The 27,485-nt window shown below is 36.5% G+C and overlaps 1 protein-coding gene across 6 annotated transcripts in view; it reads left to right on the top strand.

The window, feature by feature from the left end:
- syt2a (synaptotagmin IIa) overlaps positions 1-27,485 on the top strand; it is an 80,770-nt gene that overhangs the window by 45,907 nt on the left and 7,378 nt on the right. For 3 of the 6 annotated variants that reach the window (XM_058764211.1, XM_058764209.1, XM_058764213.1), the window contains 5 exons: positions 10,531-10,752; positions 14,824-14,984; positions 24,761-24,892; positions 26,189-26,356; positions 26,444-26,611. In XM_058764211.1, the coding sequence (XP_058620194.1) occupies positions 10,557-10,752; positions 14,824-14,984; positions 24,761-24,892; positions 26,189-26,356; positions 26,444-26,611 (825 nt within the window). In that variant the 5' untranslated portion in view covers positions 10,531-10,556. Of the gene's footprint in view, positions 1-9,210; positions 9,253-10,530; positions 10,753-14,823; positions 14,985-24,760; positions 24,893-26,188; positions 26,357-26,443; positions 26,612-27,485 lie in introns of those variants that run through there. The other 3 variants (XM_058764210.1, XM_058764212.1, XM_058764214.1) reach the window with 3 other exon arrangements.

Here is a 27,485-nt window from a genome sequence, read left to right as displayed (position 1 = left end):
GGCCGACCAACGGTGGCGGAGCAGGTGGTGGAGGAGCCCGAGACGGAGAGCCAACGAGCCAGGGGGATGCAGAGGATCCGGGGGGCCAGGGTGGAGCCGAGGGCTCTAGCGACCGAGGTGGAGATCCTGAGATCCGCGGCAGAGCCAGAGTGACTGAGGACCAAGGTGGAGCTGGCGGGAGGAAGGAGCCCAACAGAGCCGGTGGGACGGAGCGACGAGGTGCAGCCGATGGCAGGTCGACGCCCGAACAAGGCAGAGCCGGAGGGACGAGGGAGCTCGGTGAAGCTGGTGGATCGACAGGTGACGGTGAAGGCGAAGGAGCTAGGAGCCAAGGTGGAGCCACTGGGGCAACGGGCCGAGGCAGAGTCCGGGCCTCGGCGGCTGGAGGCAGAGGTGAGGGATACTCCAGCCCCTGCAACGCTGGAAGATGGCAGTCCCGTGGGGCTCGCACCGCATTGATGGTGGGCTGAGGGCGAGCAGAGGGGCTGCCAGACAACAGCGGTGGAGGAGGCAGGAGCGGGTGGGAGGGCGGCATTTGTGAGCCTCCGGGCTTCCAGGGCTGAACTCAGGAACGGGAGCAGACACTGGAGTGCGCACTGGGCGCGGGTTCTGGAGGGCACTTTCGAGGAGCAGGCACTGGAGGATCGGGAGCCCCCTCTGGGCTGGACATGGGGACCAGAGGAGAGGGGGGAAATCGGCCTCCAGACCCGTCTCCCAATCAATCAGATCCCTCTCCAAGTTTAGCAGCCCCAGATGCACTATCAGCTCACCCTTAGCCATGATGCAGGGGGCGGAGCTCCACTCTGTGCTCACACCATCCACGGCTTTGTTCCCTCGTGGTGGGCACTGTCGCCGGCTCTCGCACCTGGTCTGATGTGTTGGGCTCAACTTCCAGGGCGATCTTCTGCTCAGTCGCTCGGCTTTGCGCTGGCTCGAAGATCACAGCAGGAAATGGCTCTCCGTCATCGGTGGGCTCGGGCTGATGCTCCAAACTGCAGGGAGATGGTGGGCTGGGCTCTGGGTCTGGAATGGACCTGGCGAGATCATCTTCAGGAGAGACGGTGAGAGGCGATCAGTTTCTCGCCACAGTCCACTCCACGAAGGCGGCGAAATCCTCTCGAGGACCATCTTCGGACAACAGCGTCGTCCGGGTAGCTGGTGGCGTTAGCTAAACACAGGAACAGTCTTGTATGGTCCTCGAGAGATCAGTCCCCCTGCTCCAGCAGGAGGAGGAGGAATTCGGGCTGAAGAGGGGGATCCATAAGGAAACAGAAACAAAAAACTGAGTAAAAACGGGAAACAAAACGGAGGGTAGACATGGAGGTAACTGTTTTAGGTCGGTCCTTCTGTCACAATACCAGGAGACACGGAAACCAGGAACGAGAAGACGAGGATTTCACAAAACGAGAGTCTTTAATATCCAACGGGGAAACATAGAGCACAAGAAATGATGTTCAAGGACCGACAAACACAAACTGAAAGGACTGGGGCTTATAAAGACAGAACAATCAGGGAGGAAGACGAGACACACCTGTAATCAAATCAACAATCAACATAAGGGAGAAACTGGGTCACAGAACACATGGGAGCAAAACCACAACAAAACAGTCCAAAATCCTGACAATTACATTATATTTTATAATAAAATATACAGTATACATTATATATTACTTATTTAATATTATATTATAATATAATAAAGGGCAGGGTGCCAAGTTGCCAACCTTATAGAGAGCCCCCTTCACATCTAATCTAATCTAATCTAATCTAATCTAATATAATATAATATAATATAATATAATATAATATAATATAATATAATATAATATAATATAATATAATATAATATAATAATTTACTATATTGCAATATAATACATTTATATAATTTTAAATAATAAATAGTTTATATATTATATTATATTATATTATATTATATTATATTAATTATATTAGAGGGGACTGAATTGGTCAAAACAGCATAATGGTGCTGTTATGGTGTTAGCATTTTGCTAACTTCTGCCATTTTGCTAACTTCTGCCATTTTGCTAACTTCAACCAAACCCTCACTCTGTCCAAAACCCTGCCCTCCAAAGTCATGTAAGTACAAAGCCCGGGAAGTCACCTGCAGGAGAAAAAAACAGCAACTGCACTGTTCCCTCGGTTTAACAAATCGTGCCCACGGATTAATAAACGGTACCCACGAATTTCCAATCCGTGCGCTCTGATTTTGTAAACCGTACTCTCGGTTTTTGAATCCTTACCCACAAATTCATAAATTCATAATCACTCTTTCGCAATCTGTTCCCACGGCTTTGTGGCTCCACCCCACCGGCAGATTCAACCACGCCACCTGTTTAGGTGCGGGATGCACTGTATTGTGTTTATTAAATATTATTTTTCATAGTAGCCTATGAGACCACGATCCGCACTCACAAAATAGCCTTCTTTTTAGGATAAAACACCGCCGCCTGTGTTTTATAGCTTAAAATGAACACTAAAAATAAGAATAGAAAATTTCCTGAATTTTCTAAAAAAAAAAAAAAACAAGAGTTTTGAGAGAAGAAGGTAAAAGGCAATACAAAACAAATAATGTACCGGTTATGTTGTCATTCCTTTGCTCTCTAACCGAATGTAATGTTATAATAGGCCTAGTTATTTAATGATAACATTAACAGTGAAGTATCTAACTCTGGGGGGAAAAGCTTAGTATAATAAAATCACCAAAATAAGTCTTCATTTTAAGAATGAATAGTACACAAACACATTTCCAAAACTGTAAAATGTTATTAAAAATGAAGCATTCATGAATTATTTTACATGAAACATTTTACTGTCTTAAGTGCACTCATTAATTTAGCCTATAAATTAAAATAATAATAATAACTATTATTGTATTATTATTATTATTATTATTATATATTTAGGTTACATATGCATTTAGAAGAAGTTTTTATCCAAAATGACTTAATAAAGAGGAACAAATGACTCCAAAGTCAGTAATGCTAGGTTTATTATACAATAATAATCAAGTGCTAAGATGATCACAAATTAAACAAGATTTTGACGCACATCTTTCTCATTAAATCATTGTATTCCAACTCGTATCCATTACAATGTGCCTATTCCACATAATAATATGCAATAAAACAATATACAATATGATTCGATAACACGTAGGCTACCTAGGAGCTTGCTGCATGAATCCGTGAGTACAGTTTACAAACCCGTGGGAACGGATTGCCAAAGCGTGCGCACGGATTATGAATCTGTGAGTACGGATTCAAAAACCGAAGGTACGGTTTACAAAATCTGAGCACACGGATAGGAAATTTGTGGGTACGGTTTATTAATCCGTGGGCACAATTTGTTAAACCGAGGGAACAGTTTAAGAATTTGTGAGTACGGTTTATAAACTGAGGGGACGGATTGCAAAACCGTCAGCACGGATTGTTTTTGTTTTTTTTTGTTTTTTTTATTCTACAGGTGACTTCCCGGGCTCCGTACTGTAGCCTACCGTACAAACCCCAACAAAATGAATTACAGAGAGTTTCATCTGCAATTCCACTTTAGAAAATGCTGTCGTCATATCAGCCAAAGTCATCCCTCTCTTAGACAGCAATAAAAAGGCTAAATTCGTGGCTGGTTCTCAGTCAAGCATTACGAGCTGACCCAACCATTTCAGCGGATTTATCCCGCTGAGCCTCAGCGTCACCGGTCAGTGTCTTTCATTTCTCACCTCAGCGAGTCCGTACGCTCGTTACAGAAGCAGCACCTTGAATTAATCCCGCCATAAAGCAGAAAAGTGCTGTGAGATAATGTACGACCACACCATAACTTTATTATTGTGCTCAGTTGTGTTGTAGCGGAGGGCCTGAGGTGGGGTGAGCGTATTTGTGTAGTTTTCTCACGTCTGGGATAAAGTCCTGGCAAACAGCTGTGTAAAGGGAATTGGAGGCTATAGTTGTGAAGGCTAGAGAGGGCAGCAGGCCTTGGTCGTCTGGCTGTGACGTTTTAAATTATCTGTCATCTGAGGACTTGTTGAACAGCTGCAGTTTGTCAACGATACACACCCAAGGTTATGAGCCAGAATAGGCTGAGGTAGAGTTATCAGGAGTTGAGAGTTATAAGGTACAAACAATTAAAGAACTCATTATCATCACTTATTAGGTTCAGTTTACATATTATTAAATCAGCATAAGTAATAATATTTAAAAAAATCCTGCAATAGCACACCCACACACATACAAAATCTGCAAGGGGGTTATTAAAATAACAAATTTATCTTATTTTACTGGAAAATGAAAGAAAATTTTAACAAACTTGGATAATTACCTTAACCTTTTAAACAACTGGGAAGTTTAGGGAAGTAAAAAATCACCTGTCAGTTTCAGCAAGTGAAAAACATGTTATGTATTAGCCTATGTGTGTTATCGTCTTTGACAGACAGGATGTTGAAGCCGCTCAGGCCGTCATTTTCTCCTCCTTCTCTGAAAGAGGTGGCGTAGTCAAAACATCTAGTAGTGCAGGCTTCTCGTAAATACTATCGTGTATTATGCATGTTATTTTTTGACAGACATCGATATTGTGATATTCAAGTGATGTGGGTTTGAAAACAGATGTATCATAAGGTAATGAATATTTATTTCTTAGCCGGCAAGTAGCAAAGTGATTGATGCCCGTGAGTGTGTAATGTCAATATTTTTATTTCTAATATTCCAACTGACAGCCAGCTTAAGTTTTTGATGGACGTGATAACATGCATAAGGGGTGAACTTTGATTGTTGGGTATAACAAAATTAGAATTTAAGCTTTTTGCATAGCTAATTATACTTCTTTTATGGAATGAAGTTTATGTCATGGCTTAAATAAATTACATGCCCCTCAAAAACTGACATTCATGTTACATTCAGCTGCTACAAATTCGTTAACTTTCAATTTTTTTTAGGCAGAAAGTAGTTTTTATTGTCTCTTATGACAAAAATCTTTAAATTAAACCCTTGAAAATGCTGATCCTGTTGTAAAAAAAATAGTGAAAAATCACGTAAAACAGATATATATATTTGAAGGAGAAAGAAACTTAATTTGCTAAGTGTTGTACACTCTAAAATAAATGGTGCTATATAGCACTAAAAATGGTTCTTTGGCTCGTAATCATAGGGGAACCACTTTTGATGCTGTATATTTGGTATAACCAAATCTTGGTTCTTCAGTGGTTCTTCACCGGTTCTTTGGCATGACTGAGGGGCTATATAGCACCGCTACCATATACAGAACCTGTTAAGCTCCTGTATGGTTCTTCAGCGGTTCTTTTGGGTGATTAAGGTGCTATATAGCACCACTGCCGTACAAAGAACCTGTTAAGCCCCTTTAAAGGTTCTTTACAAGCCAAAGAACCACTGTTGGTGCTGTTTAGCACCATTTTTGTTGAAGAAATACAATGCAATATGGCACCTCTTATGGTTCTACATAGCACCATTTGACAAAGGTGCTGTATAGCACCTTTAAAGATATGGTGCTATATAGCACCAAAAGTGGTTCCCCTATGATTACGAGCCAAGAACCACTTTTAGTGCTATATAGCACCATTCTTTTTTTCTTTTTTTTTTGAGTGTAATGAATGTAATCAATCTTTGATGGGTGCTATTCTGAATACAGATGAAGTGTAATACTGGATTGTTGATAACGATGAAACTTTTTTCATTTTTGATGAGAAGCCATCTTTTTCCTGGTAACTGATCCTGTCAGTATGCGAAGATTGAGCTTGGCTAATATTTAATGATGCCACACTGGCACTGATACAAGCATTATTATTCAAACATAATTGCAAGATTGAAGATGCAATTAAAATGGCTGTAACACTGACTTGTTTTGGAAGTACTAGAATCAAATCAATGTCTTATACAAGACACATTGTCAGAATGATTTCATTTTTTTTAAAAACACAAAACAATGCTTCTTGTTAATATTATTTTGTTGTTTTGAGCAATATTGTGCACCATGCACTAACAGTGAGCTGTGAATCTGTAGAGACCACCCACTCTCTCCGGATAGCTAGTTTCTGTTCCGCCAAACATTTGGCAGGACCTACAGTTTTTGTGTTTTGTGTTGCTTGCTATCACAAATAAATTTACCTCAGTTTGAATAATACCATTTACATAATAGAGGAAATATAATGACCATTTGATTAATTTGTACTAGTTATATCATGACTGCTTTTAATTAGCTGCATTTGTTGTTTACAACAATGTTACAAAAAATTTAAAGTTGTCTTTTACCTCAAGAACAAAAGAAAATAAAAAATAAAATATTTTGCATGAAAAAAATCATTCATGTTTAGCACTATAAACATTTTTGAGGACTGTGGCATTCACAAAATATTTTTTTTACAATTAAACACATAAAATATTTCCAGATGTTGTTTTGTGATTGATATAGATATATATACAGTACATACATACAAATATATACATACAATATATATATATATATATATATATATATATATATATACAGTCATTTCATGACTTTTCACACTTAATCTGCAAAAGCTGTACAACTTTGCAATTTAACATTTCTGCATATTGCTTTTGTTTTATAATGAGAATGAGTTTTGTGCAATACTATAATGAGAATGCTGGGAGAATGGCTTTAATTATCGAAAATTATAATCGCAGTGCAATAAAGAAATCTAAATGGACTTCATTTGCAGAGTATCATTTCATTATTTTCATTCTGGGATGAAATATAACCTGGACATGTCCTTGATGGTTTTGTGAGTTTCTCCCAGAGACATTATGTAGTCGATATGTAAACTTGTACAGTATGTGATTCAATGGATCATTGTGGACAATTAGCGTTCTTGAGAGGCAATAACACTTTGTTAATGTGTTGATGTGTGGAGTGCATAGAGAATTTCCTCCCACACTGAACAAGAGAAGTTTGGCAAATCCCCTGAAGCAATTATCATTATGGAATTCAGCATTCATATCTAGATGCATCTCCAAAGGTTTGATTTGGTCTGCCAAAAGCGTCCTTTGGAGCAGGTCCATTTCAGCTCCTTCTGTTCCTAGATCACTCGTCCGATCCTGTTTATTTGCGCTCGCTAAAACTTTGTCTAAGTCAAATGTGTCATTATAGCCAGTGAGTTTGTTGGCAAGACAAAACAGACATCAATTCTGCTGATTACATCTGATTATTCCTAGACATCACATTCACGGACCGCTTTATCTGAGCCAGACTTCTATTGTATTTGTATCTGTTTATTTGTTCTGTTGTATTTACAATATGTGCTCTGGCAGTCGCACTGATAAAACAGCAGGAGTATCTCGGAGAGCCGTAAAATCAGTGTGAGTGCAGTGGAGATAATGTGTCCCATAAAAAGCAAAGTGTCTCTTGTCCTCTAAGCGGTATGCGGTCACCCCAGAGCAAAGACGCGGACCCAACTTCTCATTCACTGCCACACATCTCTATCTCTCTCAATGCAAACAGAAGGATCAATCTCAAGCTCAGTGAGTCCAGTGATCATATCAGCGTGTTAAAGGCACACAAGAAGAAAAGACGAGGGGAGGATACGGCAAACATTGCATCACATTTTCATTAGGGTCAGGTTTAGACAATGAGTGTGTTAATATGGCCTGATACTATCTGTAATATCAAAATAACTTGCATGAGCATGTCCGCAGTAGAGACATACCCGAAGCTAAATACCTTATATGGAGAGGCACCAAAAATGTCATAATTTTTAATTATGAAAAATTACTGAGCAATAGATAAAATATTTGTCAGACACAGTCACTCCTCGTGTTTGGTGAGCCAAAGGAAAGCACAGTCTTATGCATTAACTTCTAAAATTATACATAAACTTTTAAAATATGCAATGATGAGTGTGTGAAGTGAATGAGCGAAATGTATATTCCTCTGTGCATCTTACCAGAGTAATAACAACTAAGATACTAAATCATCCATGTTTCTCTCAAGCTCTAACTACTTTATTAACTTCCCGTTTTTTGGAGAACTAGCTACAATCGTTGTCAATTTGGAGCGTCTTCATCATTTTACTATACTCATTCAACTGTAAGCCAGTTAAAATTACCTTGGGATCGTTTAGTCAGCCAATTTCCTTAGATCACAGGTCTCGTTTTTTTTTTCCACCATGAATTAGTAATATCATATAATTGGACAGCTGTGGGCTGGTTGCAAGCTGTTCAAACAAGTGCATTATTTGTCAGTATTTGTTAAATCTTGAAAATGATCCAGACACTGAGTCACTCTGTAAATATGTCAGATGCACCTAATGAAACTGAATCACATTGCATAGTGTTTTTGAATCAGTTCAGGGACAGTTTTATTGTGCTGATATTATGCACTCAAGCAAATAAAAAGCGGTAAACTATGACAAAAAAAAAAGGATAGTGGCGGATGGAAGGATGGATAGATAAAGCAATATGAATGAACATGAAAAATAGAAATCCAGTGTTTGAGTTGTTTTCTGATAATAAATATTGTTTTTTTCTTACCCAGTTCCAAAATGGAGTTTTCTTGTTTTAAGCATAAATCTAAAAAAAATCACAAAATGTGGAGTGTATTTGCATAATTCATCTTAAAATTATATTTGTATTCTATATCTGTTTATACACAAGCTGTATTATGCAGTCTGTTTTTGTTTTTTTGTGATAACATTTTAAAGAGGATTTTCCTCATTGAGAATCTTTAGGGGAACAAATTAACTTCTGTTTGTGTGTGAAAAAGTCTGAGAATGTCAGATTTTTCATTGTGATTTGCAGGTGCTGAAGTGTCATTAATCAAACTGGTGTTCTCGAGAGACTGCCGGGCTGCGGCTCTGACTCACACTGGCGTTTTCTATCCTTCTTTGCATCTTTTCTTTTGTTAGCTCCTCCTGCAGTCTGTCTGTGGGCCACTTGACTTATGCAATGTCAGATTGCATAACTGCAGCATAGCGCATTTTGCCATACATTCCCAGTGCAGGAATGCAGGAATGGGACTTGAATAATAAAACGGCTTACCCCGTGAATTGTCAGCTTCATTAAATTATTCACGCAATGCAATAGGTACAGACAGGCTCTCCACCACTGGAGCAGAGAATTGACGCTTGAGAAATGAGAAATCCTTTTTGTTTGCCTATATCGCTGTGTTTTTAATGAAATCAGAGGGCTAAGTCTCTTTTCATTATGTTTACCATTTTTTGCAGCAGAGGTGGACCTGCTTCAGTTGAGCTATCTGGAACTTTAAAGTGAGAGTTTTATATTTTTAATAATTTATGCCTAAAACCACAGTAAACACAGTTAAAAAATACACTTGCTTTTACCTCTGAGAAAAACTAGCTTCACGTTGATTTAGAAATTAGTTTACATGTTAGTAAGTCAACAGTTACTGTTTCATTATTTGGCAATAAATGGCAAAAAAAATTCTTATAAATCGTATATATATATATATATATATATATATATACTGTATATGTCATGTAAATAATTTAGCATATTTAGATTTTTTTTTATTCCGCAACTATTTTTTTTTTTTTTTTTTAAATGCTAACATTTTAAAGCAGATTTTTGTCAACTATTCAATTCTTAGAAATGTTTAGTAAGATGTTAAAGCTGCCCTGCCATGTAATTATCCTCTCTATGAACTGTTAAAAATATTTGTTTTAGGGTTTGTTTAAAAATAAATCATTACTTTACATATTTCCTTAAAATGTAAGATCTCTGAATGGGCATTTTGGGGGAATAAAACATTTTCGTGTTTAAAAATAAGGGAGTTTTTACGGTAACACTACAATAAGGTTCATTAGTTAACAACATTATTAAACATGAACTAAGAATGAACAATACTTCTACAGCATTTATTAATCTTAGTTAATGTTAATTTCAGCATTTACTAATGCATTATTAAAATCACAAGTTGCATTTGTTAACGTTAGTTAATGCACTGTGAACTAACATGAATAAACAATGAACAACTGTATTTTCATTAACTAACATTAACAAAGATTAATAAATAGTGTAATAAATGCATTGTTCATGTTAGTTAATACATTAACTAATGTTAACAAATGACACCTTATTGTAAAGTGTTACCGTTTTTACTTCCAACAATAATTTCATTTCATTTCATTTTTAATTATTTAATTTAAGTTTAATTTAATTTTCTTTAATGTATGATTTATTTAATTTAAATAATTTAATATTTTTGGTATTTATTTATTCATTTTTATCAATTATAATTTATTTTCAGTTATTTTTATCTTCATTTATTCAATCCTGCCGTACCCTATTACTGATGAAATCCCGCTTACTGACAAGTAGCACATCACCTTTCACATTATAGGCCACAATTTAATAATCAAGAGATCAGACAGTATGTCACTTTATGTTGACGATCACGTACCCACTGTAACTGTCATGCATTTGCATGTTTGATGAAGCAAGTAAGTCGTTTCATTCAGTTCCCATCAAAGAGAATGATATTCTCATCACACTCATGTCATCTTGCCTCTATTTTTGCCCGTCAGGGTTTCTGTTGGTGTAGCCGTCAAGCATGAAGTGGAATTTGTTAAAGAAGAAGCCTGCAGCCATGGTGGGCCCCGAGCCCACAGGTGCCAGTGCCCTGACCATGGCCCCTGCTGTTTCCACACCTGCAGACAACTCCACCGAGCAACAGGGCCCGGTCAGCAAGAATGACGTCTTTGGTGACATCAAAAACAAGTTCCTCAATGAGATGGACAAGCTTCCACGTGAGTATTTGTCTATTTGTTGTGCGATATTTCATAATCCCTAACCAGAGACCAACATAACTCAAGCTCCAAACTCAGCTCAGATCTTCAGACTCTGCTGTTTAGTGTGTTGCATCGTTTCTAACCGATTGGAGCATGTCAGGCTGTACTGTACTGTCTAGAAATACCCTAACAACGTCCTAGCCAACATAAAAGTCTGTCTTGACTAGGGCTGCCCCTGATTTTCTATATCTATATTGTATATTCTATCTATCTATCTATATTCTAAGATTTTTCTAGTCGACTAGTAGTCATTCATTTAAGCCATTACTTATTGCATGTCAATATTAAAGGGGTCTTATGACATTGCTAAAAATAACATTATTTTGTGTATTTGGTGCAATGCAATGTGTTTATGTGGTTTAAGGTTAAAAAAATACATTATTTTCCACATACTGTACATTATTGTTGCTCCTCTATGCTCTGACTTTCTGAAACGCGTCAATATATACAAAGCTCATCGTTCTGAGAAGTGAGGTGTGCTCTGATTGTTCAGCTATTCAGTGCGTTGTGATTGGCCGAATACCTCAAGCATGAGACGGAAATGTTATGCCCCTTACCGTATTGTGATGCCGTGTCCCAGCACGACGACACAAAAACAATAAAACCCATTATAAACGAGGCATTTGTTGCATCCAGTGGGGACATAATTACTGATTATAACGACTTATACTGTCTTTTTACGTGTTGCGTTGCATCGTGCCGCGTAAACATTACCATGTCTGCATTTGTGATCGGAGAAACGACAAACAACAAGTGCTACTACACTGCTCAAAACTCGCGTTTGAATAGTCAGTGGCAAATTCTTTAAATATGAAAACATACTTACAGGCTGTGAGTCAGAAGCGCTAGACTGTCCTTGCAAAGTTGGAATTGCCCCACTTTATAGAAACAGCCTTTGTGCACAGCTGGCATTATAGGCTACTCTCCCAGGTTCAGGAAATAGCCCTCTGTAAAATGCGCTGCACACACTCTATAATATTTGGGTTGAAGTTCGAACTGTTCTGGAACAGTGTTGTAAATACAACTTAACCACTTTCTAGTTGTGTCTTCTTTTGGAAGTCCAAACAATGTAATGTCGCTTTCACAGCGAAACACAGCATCTCCAGGACATGGCGCCGGCAGCAGCAACAACACTACAGCAAGAATAAAAATCACACCCTCTTTGTTTGCATATACATTTGGGTGGTGTTTAGGGCTGGACCAGAATATTCGACTATTCGAATATTCGTTTGGTTGGTTGGCATTCGATTTTCAATTTTGAGATTCGAGTATTCTTCTTTTTTTTTTCGAACCTGACATCCCCTGCGAAACGGTTCTCATTCGCGTTTGAATATGATTCGCCCATGAGTGAATGTCATGAATGTCATGATTCAGTACATCTGGAAGAGAAGACAAAAATGCCAAAGACCTCAGCTGTGTGGGAGCACTTTAAATTGAGTGAGGACACGACAAAGGCAGTGTGTGCCAAATATGCGATTTGAAACTGGCTTACCACAACAGCACATCAAGTTTGAAAAAATACCCGAGCTCTGTAAGTAGTACACCAATAGTATATTGTTGGTGTAAAAAAAAAAAACGAGCTGCTTTTATCCGCCATGTTAACGTGCACTTAATTTGCTTGGAAAATACTTGCGAAAATGGCAGTTTTGGTAATGGTAATTTTATTTAAACTGTTCGTTAATCAAAATGTGTGATGCTGTTATTGAAAGTATGCTACCATGTTCTTTATTTATTATAGTTCATTGAACTTTGTTTATTTATTTTTCATTCTTCTTTTAGTTAAATAGCCTACCCTTACAGTGTCAGTAATTACTGTGCTGCTAATTTCTGATTTGGTAGTGATTTGTTTGTTAGAAAAATGTTACGCTACCTTATTAAAAGTATTGCTCTTAACAGACCTGTGTGTTTTGTATCACTAGTGCAGTGTCCGTTCTCGGAGCATATAAGCCCTGCCCGTGTGACGCGCGTCGCTTCCAGCTCGCGCTGTTCTGTAGTTTATTCAAAGTTTATTAATTCTGAATTTCTGAATATTGCACCAAAATGCGACACTGCACTCCCTTGGGTCCGCAGCAACACACCGCAACGCGTGAAGTCGATTGGATGAACAGTTCTCGACATAATAAAAATGCAAACAGACAGACAGACAGGAGGAGAGTATTTAAATTAATCACGCAACATGATTTACTAAGATTTGCGCTTGTCAATTCACTGGTAAAAAAAAGCATGTCTTAAAGCAGGCGGTAATTTGCGCTGCTCTTGGTAGATTGTGCTGGTCATTATGGAAATGAGATGTTGCGTCTTTGTTCATTAATGTGCACCTTGTCAGTAAATCACACATAGAATTTTTTGCCTCCCATCAGCACTTTTGTGGAATTGCGCTCTAATGCTAATTTGCCCTGTTTAGTAAATCTGGCCCTGTAACTTGCAATCATGCAATTCTGAGAAAAAAAAGTTAGAATTGGGAGGCGTAAACTCACCATTGCGACTAAATGTCAGAATTGTGAGATAAAAAGTCAAAAAATTGTATTCATTGGTGGAAACGGGATTCCATAAGTAGCCTATACGGTGAGTTTAGTTTAATTTTTGTGATGTGCTTCAGTTCACGGAAACCGAGACAGCAAAAAGTGCATCCTGTTTGTTTTCTTTATTTTACATGTTTTGATGTTATTGTCAGTGTACACAAATAAAAGTTTACCCGTTACAGTTTAAAATGATGCATTACTCGTATCTATATGAGCAAAAATGATGGCATATTTTAGGTTGTTTACACTTGTTTCCAAAATGCAAGTGATCGTGTCGGTGCTTCCATGTCATGCAGTAGCGCGCTAACAGCTTCCACACTTCACACAAACACTCGGATATGTGCCTAATAATGCACATTTATCTAGGTTAACATAAGAGCGAGCAGCCATGTAAAGTTGCTACTACTTAAATGTTTCAATTTCAAATGATAATCCATATATGAGGTCAGTGAATGATATGCCGTGGGCTAATTACCAGGGGTGTTCTTAGGCCCTATTTAGGCTTCAGCTGTGGCTTCTTCCCGTCTTTTAGTCAGCGTTATTCAGCGTTATTCAGCGTGTTCTTGGCACAGTGATAGTGTCAGAAGCAGAGGACAAGGTGTGTGCATGTATCGATAAATTGTTATGATATCTGCATCTGTGCAGTTCTTTGACAAATTAAGTTTACATAACGTGATGCAGGAGCAATACAAAACAGATTTGTCGGTTTAACTTAAATTAAATAACCTGGTTGCCTTAAAATGTTGAGTTCATTTAAACTAAAGAATTGAGTTGATACAAAGAGATTAGATTATTCAACAGTAACTCTAAATATTATGTTATCTGAACTACATTTGTGAATCTAAGCTGATTTTACAAAAGATTTGTGAAAGGTTCTGATAATAAATCATGTAAATATTTTTTTTAAAGTGTGGTGACAGACAGCATTCAGTCAATGCATTCATTTAAATACTGCAAAAAAATACTTAGTATTTTTGTCTTGTTTCTAGTCAAAATATCTAAAGATTCTTAATTCAAGTTACTTTTACTAGATAAGCAAAATGACTTAAGATATTTAGTATTGTTTCCAGGGGGGAAAAACCTAAATTAAGTGCATTTTGCTTAAAACAAGTAAAATTATCTGCCAGTGGGGTAAGTAAAATGCTCAGATAATTTTACTTGTAATTACCTCAAGGACCAGCCATTAACAATCAGGTTGTTGTTTTTTCTGTGACTAACAGACTAATAAAATTTGCAACTAAGCCTCTTCTTGTCAACCAGCATTTAATCGACTATTAGGGGTGCAGTCCTAGTCTTGACAAACTTTAATTGTCTAGAATATGCCTGAAGCTATGACTTTGCAGTTGCATACGCTCATACAAGCAGTGAAATTTAAGCTTTAGTCCTGTTCTGTATTGATGAAGGTAATGATGAAGACAATCTTGGCTCTCTTAATGACCCTGATGAATCTGGACTTGTATTTCCAGCCTCTGTTCCTCTATCTTTCTCTGTCTTTCTCACTATTTAGTGCCTCCCTGGGCCATCATCGCCATCGCGATCGTAGCCGTGGTCCTCATTCTCACGTGCTGCTTCTGCATCGTTAAAAAGACATGCCTTAAGAAGAAAAAAGGCAAGAAGGGAAAGAAAGGCAAGGGAGAAATGGGAATGAAGAACATGAAGGGAGGAGAGGTACGACCACCCGACACCAGTGCTCTTCACCCTTAAAGGGATAGTTCACGTCAAAATGAAATATTTATATAATACTTACTCATTCTGATGTTTTGGCCCTGTATCGCTTTCCTTCATGACACAAAACGAGACGTTACGGGAAAACGTACAAGCTGTTCTTTTAGATACAATGAAAGTAGATGGCAAGCTCCAAAATGATAGACAAATTCAGATAATAATGTCATACATTTCTGTCTGTTAATCACACCAACCTGATGCTTATTTGTCTTTTTGGAGCTAGGCAGTAAACATCATCATTCGATTTGATTGTATGTGCAGCTTGAACATTCTGCTAAACATCTCCTTTTAGGTCTCACAACAGAATGAATTGAGAGTTAATAAATGATATCTAAATTTAAATTTTGGGTGAACTATTCCTTTAAAACCATATGAAGAGACAGAAAGATTAATGTTTTTCCACTTGCTAATTTCCATCTGTTGCTAATGAGTTTAATAGGGTTCGATATATATCTAATCTGAATCTTTCACTTGTTTAATGCCTTTAACGATGCAATATATTTGAAAGACTCAGCAAAGCTTGTCTGTTTTAAAAACAGCTGTGTTACTACCTCACATATCCTTAATATAGCTTCTAGGTCAAGCAAATGGATGGTTGGTAATCTGGAAAGATTTTTTATCCATTTAATATTCATGGAATATAAAATATTCAGTGTCGTACGTCATTTGCTGCCTGTAAAGCAGGAAAGCTACATGAAATATTTCCCGCCACGTCATTTCATTTGCCGTGTTCGTATAATTTGGTTTCTAAAAGAATGTATGTGCTGTTAATCTCTTGTGCTTTTGTGTTAAAAATGACACATTTGCCAGCGACCGCACAGCAGCACTAAATCTTTTTTATCTGTGCTGGAAATATAATAGCTGAATAGCTGAAGAGTTTTGCTGTATTTGCCGTGTTGTGTCAGATCCCGCTGTGTGCTGTATGTTTGCTATTGTGACAAGCTAATTTCCCTTTGGGAATCATTAAAGTTCTGCCTGTCATATCCTAATATATCATTTTCTCTATAAAAATATATCAGAAAAAATTAGTTGTGCATAAGAACCATCAAGACAGGCTTATTATTTATGGGAGACCAGGGGTTATTGCAACACATTTTTTTCCCTGCTCGTAACCTACTGTGTACTGCATATTTATCTGCTAGATTTTTGTACAGTATAAGTGCCATTTACTGTATATGTGGCGAAAGTAACTCCTTAATAGACTTATAATGAGAATGACTATTTTATATTGAATTAAATATTTATATCACTGTTAATATAAATGCAAATATATAAAATAATCTAAAAAAATAAAATGCCTAATGCATTTCATTTGGTACAAAAAAAAAATAAATAATAATAATAATTTAAAAAGTACAGTATTTTACCTGATTATTAATACTGACAAAGTTAAAAAATTGTTAACTGCTCACTATTAATTATAAATCTAAATATAGCTATACCATCTTAAATCAGGCTTATTATAGTTAACTAAAGCTAAAACAAAAAACAAAACAAAAAAACATTTTTGTTACTTGAAATAGAATAAACACTAACTATAAAAACAATTATTAAGCTAGTTGCAGAAGCAACAGTTCTTATGTTCAAAGTTTAACTAAAAGAAACAAAACTAAAACTGAAGTGAAAATAAATAAAAATTATGTTGGCATATTTTAACAATACCTAATAAAAATTACATAAACAACAACATTTTTAAAATTAAATATTTAGATGCTAAGCTAAAAACATATATTTTAAATATTTACAAAAATTTAAATTATACAATTTTGTTATTAGTGTTATTATTTTTGTTATTACTAATATATATATATATATATATATATATATATATTATATAATACATGTATAATTATATAATTATATAATATTATATGATAATATATAAAAATATAATTTTATAATAATTATAATAACTGTTGTTAACTGATGATGTCAGGATAACATTTTATTTTTAAAATAAGTGACCATTGTTAATGTACAATTTAAGACATTTAATGGGTTACAGTAGCCCTCAGTCTCCCTTACTGTACAATAAAAGTGCCTCAAATGTTCATCTGTGTTATTTGCTTTTCATATTTCTTTGGTTAAATTTCATGTTTGTATTAGCCAATAACATAATGTGTTTATTTAAACCAAAATGTGTCATTTTTGATACATGTCCATTAAGTGTTACTTGATTTCCTCTACTTGATTCTGTCTTCTGTGAGTTCAATCTCTTCCTCTCTCTCCATTTCTTCATCTCTCTATCCTTCCCGCTTTGTGTCTGATATGTGCTCCGTGTATCTTGACTGTTCTGGACCTGTCTTCTTACGGTAGGTGTGACATGGCTTGCAGTGCCCCTCTCTGACCGCCTGGTGTAAGCTCAGACCAGGGCAGGGGAACTGGGCTATGAAAACTGGCTGGGAATGAACTCTTTGGCTTCTTCTTGAGTCTTGCAAGCTGCAGGGGTGCTGAGGTTGCTTGAGGAGCTAGTTTGGGGTTGGTTTGGGGAGGGCTCGCATTCCACCAGTTTGACATGCCACATGAACACCGGCGGGATGGGGAGTACAGCCAAACGAGTAGAAGGAATGGCCCTTTAGAAATGGATGTGCATTTGGTTATGAACTTAAACTTCATCCTAGCTTACCGAGAGACACCAACACACCAATCCTCACTAACATGCATGTTGAAAGGGTACGGTTGGTGATTTGTCCTCTAAAAGCTGCTCCACCTATCTCAAATCTGTCCCTTAAATGATCTCTAACTTAAGTTATGCAACATACATGTATCTTCATATACTGCTTTCTTAAAGCAGTTAGCTGGCAGCAAAAGGAACCAAAGAAATATCCAGATGAGGTGAAGCAGCATTTGAGACAAAGCCCAATGCATTCCCTTCATACAGGCACCAGTGAATGACCATGACTTGACTTGAGAGTAACTTTCCTGGACGACCCATTGTGTGCAAAGAAACTTTTAAAGAAGCTTTTACTTTCTTCCTGAAATATAGAGATGACTATGTAGGGATGAAGTAGGTGGCGTGGGAAACAGCCGTTCACCAGGAGACCTGATATAATGCTTTAGTTTGTGCTATTGCTTTTGTGTGTGTGTGTGTGTGTGTGTGTGTGTGTGTGTGTGTGTGTGTGAAAATCGCTAAGGGTGATGTGTGTAATATTTTCAGTGTTAGAACACTTAATGTAAACGATGTGAAAATACGTGACATTTCCTGAAATTTGAGAGAGATTTTAAGGCAGTAACCTGAGCTATAAATGTGTGGTATCACTCCAGATCTGCAAAAAAATGGGATCCTGATGTGCTGACAACTGATTGGCTGAATTATCTCAAACCCAAAAATGATAAATGATAACAGAATTTTCATTTTTGGATGAACTATCCCTATAAGACAGCAGATTGGGTAAAATATAAGCCCCCCCCCCCAAAAGATATCCCCATTTTTTTTCTTTGGAAGAAATTTAATACTCACCAAGGATGCATTTATTTGAAAATAAAATGTAATTTATTTTTAATTCAACCAATTGTAAATATTATTACAATTAAAAACAACCGTTTTGTTTGTAAATATATTGTAAAATGTAATTTATTCCTGTGATCAAAGCTGAATTTTCAGCATCATTACTCAAGTCTTCAGTGTCACATGATCCTTCAGAAATCATTCTGATATGCTGATTTGATGTTCAAGAAATAGTTTGTGTTATTATCAGTGTTGATATAGTGTGACTGTTCAAAAGAACAGCATTATATATATATATATATACATATAAAAATCTTTTCTGTGACTTTTGATCAATTAAATGCATCGGTGCTGAATATGTAAATTTTTAAAATAAAACTGGTAAAGCATCTATAAATTAATTAAATATTTGCAGTTTGTTTTGCTTTCAAAAGCAAAATTGTAAGAACACGTCTACTTTTAAATAGCCATCAATAAAGATGCTTTTGTCCCTATGATGATGTAGTTAATATTAGGCTAACAGGGCAGTGTATCTATCCAAACATTGGGCTCTTGGGCTCAACCAGTGGTGTGTGTTTGGGGCAACCAATGACAGATGACATGGGAAACCTGTTTGAAAACAATCATCATCTTTGCAATTCCACAAAGCTAGTGGTGCAGAAATTGCATACTTCACCTTTGATATCTCACTGCCCTGAGAACTGAACAGAGGTTTAATTTATCATGTTTAAATTGTCTTCATTTTTAATAATTCCTCTTAATGGGCATACATTTTACTGGTTTCTCACAAATAAAGCACATCATAAATTTTGGACACATAACAGGCTGTTTTGTCTTGGGGCAGTGAATAGCACCTAAAAAAAGACCAGGCTGAACAGGTGTAAATTATGAACTCAAATCATAATGCAATAAACATGGTTAATCATGCTGATTTGATCACAGGGCTGTTGGTGCAAATAATTGTTTATTGTGAGTGATTGATTTCTCCTTCACAGTTTCTTATTCCATCTGCCACCTTTACTAAGATGAATGTGCTGTAACTTAGCATGACTGCCTCTGAATGCTCAATGCAAGTCTCCTGAAGTTACATAAGAGAACCACTGCACACTTCATATTAGCAATACCGCATTAGTCTGTTACATCATTAATCATCCTCCAGATTTAATGCCAGCATCATTTTATTCACTATGTCTTGAACAATTATGCAATCAATGAGGAATATTTTCAGACTTTGCATTTTGTGGCTTGGCATGCATGAATGCATTCTATCCTGTCAGTTAAGATATAAAAAATTGTGTTTTTTTTTTGTTTTTGTTTTTTATGTGCGTGTGTGTGTGTGTGAGTGAGTGTGTGTTTCTGAGTTTGTGTGTGTTTGTATATTTTGGGGTGAGTGGTCAGGAAGGACGAATCCTCACCCCAAGCATTTTTTGTTCTATTTAGAGACATTCTGATTCAACTCTTTTCGTTCATCTTGTATTCTTGTATTTCTTTTCTTTTCTTGTTTTTCCCAAAGCTGAAGCAGACATCTCCCTCTATGTAAGCTAATATTTGCTGTTTCACTAGCATTGCGTTTGAGGCTGCATAAATTCTTCAAAGTGCATAGCAAATCTCAGAAATGCTTGATTTGATGAACAGTCACAGCGGGGATCCGGTAATGCTGTTAGATGTTCCCACGTGGATGAGCTTGCTGGGGTCACTACTACCCCCAAAGCAGTGTTAGTCATGTAACAGGGTTATGTACTGTGTTAACTCCATCTCTTTCAGAGGACACAAATGCTAGGCTAGCAGAGAGAAACCTTTGGTTATCAGCATAATGTCTGGTCTACTTTACTGCTTACACCGTGTCCTAACCACCGTGATGCGATAAGATTTCAGCGACAAGCAATTTGTCTGTTCACAAAAGAAGCTGCACAGTTATGTGACGTGAAAAAATCTATCAAAAATCACAGCCAATCAGAACAGTGTGTGGGCGGAGTCTCTCCGTAAGTGCACTATGCTTATAACGACATGGATGAGTACATAATATAATTCGTAAATATTAAACCATTTTAACATTATTAAAAATACATACTGAGAGACTGATGCAATCTTTGTTATGGATACACTTGTTTGTTCACACTGAGTTCAGTTTATGTTTCTTTTAAATTATTTCAAAACAGGGTCCTGTAGGTGATTTGGTTGAAAACATTTTTTGTTATGCTGGTTGAAAGTCTTTTCACATCCCTATAGCCATCACTAATGGTGTGTTCACACCAAAAGTTAATTTAATTTAGTGCTGTCAAACGATTAATCGCAATTAATTGCATCCAAAATTAACTTCATTTTTTTTTACCTGATATATGTGTGTGTACTGTGTATATTTATTATGTATAAATAAATACACACACATACAGCATATATTTTTAAAATATGTATATGTATTTGCATGTATATATTTATATTCATATAATTTATATTGTATTATAAATATATTTAATATATAAACAACATATTTTTCTTAAATATATACATGCATGTATTTATATATACATAATACATAGACACAGTACACACACATATATCATGCAAACAAACACTTTTATTTTGGATGCGATTAATCGCGATTAATCGTTTGACAGCACTAACTGAATTATTTGTGCGAGTAGATTACATACAAAGTCAATTTAAAGATGCGAATAGACCGCATGTTTGTGCCGGCTGACACGAATCACACAAATTGGATGATGTGATTGCTGCAAAAGCACCTTGCATATACACCTTAATCGCATCTTCCACACAAGTTAAAAAATGTTAATCTTGAGCGGAAAATTTGCATGATGCGTTGTCGCACAAGCCAATCAGCGAAAAGCTTATTGACACATCCGGTTTGACAAATCCTGTTGTATCAAAAAATGTTTTTTGGTTTTTTTTTTAATTGTTTTTATTGATTCAAGTGATGCAAAAAACATCCCGCGAGTAAACTAGAGCGAGTAACGCGATGCAAATATTCGCTTCACGTTTGGGGCCCTATCATACACCCGGCGCAATGTGGCGCAAGGTGCGGCGCAAGTGTTTTTGTTCGTTTCAGCCCCACGCAGTTCTCATTTCTCCGTCCTGTGCCGCGTTGTTTGAATAGCAAATGCATTTGCGCCCATTTGTGTGCCCACGGAGCTGGTCTAAAAAAGAGGTGTGTTCAGGCGCATTGTTGGCGCGTTGCTATTTTGAGGAGCTGAAAATAGACTGTACCAACTCAAACCTGGTCTAAAGTCTAAAGTCAATGACGCAATATTTTTTTTTGTTATTTAAAGAGCGCGTTAGTAGAAAATGTGCCACTGGGCAGGTCCACAACGCGCGTTCACTTTGCTTATTACACACAGGGACACGCAGCAGCACACAAACATGCCAAATATTAAAAATTAAAGGATTACAGTGTAAAAGAATATTATTGTGTAGGCTACATAAATATAAAAATGTCACTGCATGTATCAGAATAAGGCTACCTATTTGCTCGCGGATGAGCAGATCCGTTTGCTCTCTGGAGAAGCGTTCTGTCTGCGCCTTAAAATTCTGCCGTTTAAATAGCGAATCCGCCATGGCGCGAGTGCAACTTGCTCTTAAAGGGAATGGGAGATGAGACTCTGATTGGTTTATTGCACGTTACGCCCAAAAAACACCCATTATTCATTAAGAGAATAGGGACAACCCGTTTAGACCATGCGCAAACTAGCAAAAGTGGATTCGGACACGCCCTGAGTGCACTTGCGCCGTGCGCTTTAGACCATGCACTTAGATCATTAAAATAGGGCCCTTGGTGTGCACATACCATTAGTTAAGTGGTCTAAATGTATTTATATGTATTTATATTGTCTGTGGAAGGCATATGAGCATAAAATGTTTGTCCAATCGTATTCCTCAGTCCGAGGGCTACAACAGGCTGTTTTACTTTCTTGTCAATGTATGTATTTTCATATCTCCGTGCACCCTGTTTGCACAGATATGATACGTCATCAATACATTTTATTACGCTACTGCAGACCGAGCGAGAATGGAAGGCATTATTTTTGTACTATTATGTGCTTTGTACTGAAATGTTTTCTCACCGATGAATGAGACATGAGGTAATCTGACAGAAATGCATTCAACCCTCCACCAACGCCATCTCTGATCATGCCGCTGGTTAGCCTCTGGTCTGCCTGTGCACCTTCATGTGTTTTGGAGGAGGCGTGGCTTTGGAGAGTGATTATGCAAGAAGGGTGGAATCTTATGCTTTCAAAGCTAGCTTGCTATCGCTAGCCTCTCTGAAATTGCCTACCCTACCTTTAAGATCCGAGGTAAATTATCATCACTTTTAGTATGGCTAAAAAGGTCACGCAAATTGATATTCAAACTCACGTTACACATTTCTAGCTTTATAGTCAGTATGCTGTTGTTCCAGCCATGAAGTCACAGAAATAGAAACTGTTAATAGAATTGTTGTTTATATAGAGTCGATCATCACATGGTTAGGACAAAAAAACTGAAAAGATGTTTTCATCACGTCGCGGCATCACATCACATCTGGTTGGGGCACGGTGTTATTCTGGACCAAGACTGCCTATCTAAAAAGGGAAAAACATCTGATAGACAAGTGACCAAATCCAAGTTTGTTTTTTTTTTTATCTTGTAGGGATTGGAAAATCTTAAAGGTATAGTTCACCCAAAAATTCTGTCATAATTTACTCACATGAGCTCATGTTGTTCCAAATCCATAAGACTTTCGCTCATCGAAACACAAATAAAAATGTTTTAAATGAAATCTGAGACATCCTGAAAGTCCATTCCCCCAAAACTCTGACGCTTCAAAAAGTTCATACAGTATATTTGGCATATTTTACTCAATAAAACAGAGCTTGATATATGTGTGTTGATATATGTGTGGATTAATATTCATTTGTGAATAAAAGCCTAAATTACATGTTCGTTATTCAGAAGACTTGGATTAAAGTGCTTAATATGTATGTTTTTTATTTATTTATTTATTTGTTTTTATCTCTTTATAAACTTTTCAAAGCAACAGATTTGTTGGTGGAACAGATTTTCAGTGGAGAGACAGAAATCTCTCAGATTTCATTACAAATATGTGAATGTGTTTTGAAGATGATTGGATGTTTTATCGGTTTAAAGTAATTGCTGACAGAATTTTCATTTGTGGGCGAACTATTCCTTTAAATTGGTGATAAACCAGGATGGAAAAATCTCATTCAGATAATGGTACATTTGACAAACAGTTATACATAAAAGACAAGAGAAGTTAATGTACTCTATTGAAAAGTAATAAGTACAGACTGTTTCCAACAAAGTACAATATATACTGTAGATGTGCCCACAGATCACATTTATTTGCTTCTAAGTGCCTCAAACTAAATTTTGAATAAGATTTGATCCCACAGACCCCACATAATTTGGCAAATCCAGTGACAAATATGCTATACACTGCCCATATAATCCAAATTACTGGAAGAATTTCCAGTATGTTTCTTTCTCTCGTTCTTCTATTATGTTTAATTTAATCAAAAAAAGTCATGTTATAGTATATTTTGAGGAGTGTGTAGCACACCATAGACAACCTTGTCAAGTAATATTCAATTACAGCACAGGGCACAAAAGTATTAATTACAACAGAATCATTAAATTAAATTAAATGACAATATGAGTTCATTAAGATTCATTTGAGCTTTTTTCCATTGTCATTTTAAAGAGCAGCAGGACCGTGAGAAATGATGATGTGTAAAATAACACTTATTCTGCTCTTGTACTGTGATCTTTAGTATCTGTCTGCAAAACGTTTCTTCCAAATTGTCCTTCATTTTACATTGCATGATATGAATATTGGCTTTAAAGCACCAACACTTCGCTTTTGTATCTTCGAAATCTTTCTTCCTGTGCAAAAGCGAGTCCTTTAGCCTCAGTCATCATCTCTCAGGGTTTTATTATACCCTGCAGACTCAGAATCAATTTATGGACAGACTGCTTCAGAAAAACTAGAAGCCTTCTGTCTGTCTTTCCCACCACAAAAGTAATGTAGATGATTGCAAATGGTGTCATGAAAGGAAAAGTGAAATCAAGTCATGTTGCTATGAAGGTCATCGCTGACACAGTTACATACAGTAACACCCGGGTGGTTTGACACCCGGCAAACTTCAGGTAAGCTGAGAAATGGCCCAACGAACCATGTTTGGGGAACATCATTTACCTTCCTTTGCCTTTGCTCTAGTTTCTCCTCTAATGTCCTTCTGTGCTTTTGTCTCTCTAGAAACAGGAAGAGGATGATGATGAAGAAGATATAGACATGGGAATAACTGAAGAGAAAGAGGAGGAACCGAAAGAGAAGGAGAAGCTTGGCAAACTGCAGTTCTCTCTAGACTACGACTTCTCTGACAACAAGGTAAGACCATTTTACGCTTTACAGTATGTTTAAACACATCAGTTTGAATATCTAAGTGAATTATGTCTTAATATTTCTGTCTATCAGTTGACATTAATGCACAGGCTTTCCCAGATTTGTCCTGCATGCACATAACATTGTTATCTATTGTATGAACTTACTATGCAGTTTTTTGTTTTTGAAGTATACATCAAGTGCATATATTAATGTTAAAATATTTTAATGTACAGCAAGCAACATAACATATCTCTATACAGAAACTAAACACCTAGAAGTGCTGGCATGAATTGGATACCACATTACTTTTTATCCAATAATTGTTTAAAGCTATTCCTAAGGTTGTTAAAAAACACCCTTTAAAACCATATATTATCACTCAGAAATATTTGCAAATGGACAAGAAGTCAGGAAGTCGCCGCCTTGGAATTATAAGGCTCTATCTGCATTCTGAGCAGTTTTGAGATATTGAGCTTCAAAATTGTTGTGCTCCATAGACTTCTGTAGATAGAACAAGTTTTGTTTCCTAAAAAAAAGGCCCAAAATGTACACCGCTTACAAAAGAACACATAATGCAAACAAGTTGTCACAGAATAATGTAAATAACTAAATTTTGACAAAAATGACAGATAGAACCTTATTATTCAGAAAGTAAATGGCCCATGACAAATTAAGTCCAGTATTATTTTAATATCATAGTATTATAGTTTTTATTAATATTTTGAATGATTTATTTTTTTATATTTTCCATTTTCATTTTAGTTAGAATTTTAGTTATTTTGTTGTTTTTGTCATTTTTATTAGTTTTTTAATGTCTAAATAGTTTTTATTTATTTTATTTAAGTTTTAGTTATTATAATTAGTTATTTGTTTTGTTGTATTTAATTTCATATGTGTATTTTATTTAACTTAAGTGTTTTATATTGTATTGTATTTCAGTTACAAGTATTTTATTTATTTTATTAAGAAATAATTTTTTTCACGGGCAAAATCCACTCATTTCAAACATGCATACATGCATTCTAGAATTTTGCATGAGGGCATAAGATTAAATGAAGATTTCGCAACTGGTTTAAATTTCTCATGCAAATTTGCCATGTTGACCAAGAGAAATGGTCTATTTGGTTTAAAGAGACTGGACCTTTTTTGACCACAAAATTTTGCTAATGCGATGCACTTTTAGATTGTGTCAGACCACCATCATACTGGTTTCATAGTACTCTTGTGGCATTATGAAGTTATAACAGATTTTGCTTGCACCTTGAATGCACTGTAAAGACTGTCACTCTTATCCTGTAGCTGACAGTGGGCATCCTGCAAGCCGCAGATCTTCTCTCCATGGACAGTGGCGGCACCTCAGACCCGTATGTCAAAGTTTTCATTCTCCCAGACAAGAAGAAGAAGTATGACACCAAGGTGCACAAGAAAACCCTCAACCCCGTCTTCAACGAGACTTTCAACTTTAAGGTACAGCATCTATTACAGTACAGTACCAGTTTATGTCATTATCAAGTGTGCCTGTCAAAGCGCTCATGAGCTGATGTTGATTTCTAGATTCCGTTCACTGAAATGGGAGGAAAGACTCTGGTCATGTCTGTGTACGACTTCGACCGTTTCTCGAAGCATGATGTGATCGGTGAGGTGAAGATTCCCATGAACACCCTGGACCTGGCACAACCTATCGAGCAATGGAGAGACCTGGATAGCGCAGAGAAAGAGGAGGTACTCCTGTCCTTCATCTCTCTACTGCTTCACATTAACTAGCAGCTGTCGTGCGCTAATAATAATGAGAGTTAATGAACCAGCACATCTAAACATGCTTTCATGCCCATAATGTTACATAATGCTATTCTTTTCTACCTTACCACGTTTCCATTAAAACGACTGTTTGATGAGACACTATTGATGTATTATTCAATCTTCATTTACCCCATGTTGTTCCAAACCATAGGAAACCAAAGATGTTTAGCAGAATGTTTAAGCTGATCTTTTTCATACAATTAAAGTGAAAAACATGAAAGTGCATAAAAATACAACCAGTCAAAAGTTTGAAATAATTAAGAACATTTTTAATGTTTTTAAGTCTCTTATGCTCACCAAAGATGTTTTTATTTGAACAAAAATACAGGAAAATAACCGTTTTATGTGAATATATTTTAAAATGTAATATATTGCTGTGATGCGATGCTGAATTTTCAGCATCATTACTCCAGTCTTCAGTGTCACACAATCCTTCAGAAATCATTCTGCTCAGTTACTATCAATTATTATTCGTGCTCAATTATTTATAATGGTTATTATTATACAGGCCTATGCTAAAAACAGCGTTTGCATAATATTTTAGTATTAGATACACTGATACAATTTTTTCAGGATTTTTTGATGAATAGAAACTTCAATTATCTTCTGTAACATTAGAAATGTTTTATAACATTAGGAATGTCTTTACTGTCACTTTTGACAATTTAATTCATCCATGCTGATTAAAAGTAATATGTAAGATTTAAGTATCTAATTGGGCATGTCACGACTCATGATTGGACACCTAACATTGGCCATTATTGGACCCTCATATCATAATGGGATTTAGGCAATA

This window comes from Onychostoma macrolepis, chromosome 23 (genome assembly GCF_012432095.1).
Source record: "Onychostoma macrolepis isolate SWU-2019 chromosome 23, ASM1243209v1, whole genome shotgun sequence".
Classification (NCBI taxonomy): Eukaryota; Metazoa; Chordata; class Actinopteri; order Cypriniformes; family Cyprinidae; genus Onychostoma; species Onychostoma macrolepis.
Note: the sequence above shows the minus strand (reverse complement) of the source record. Positions and strands in the feature narration are given on the sequence as shown.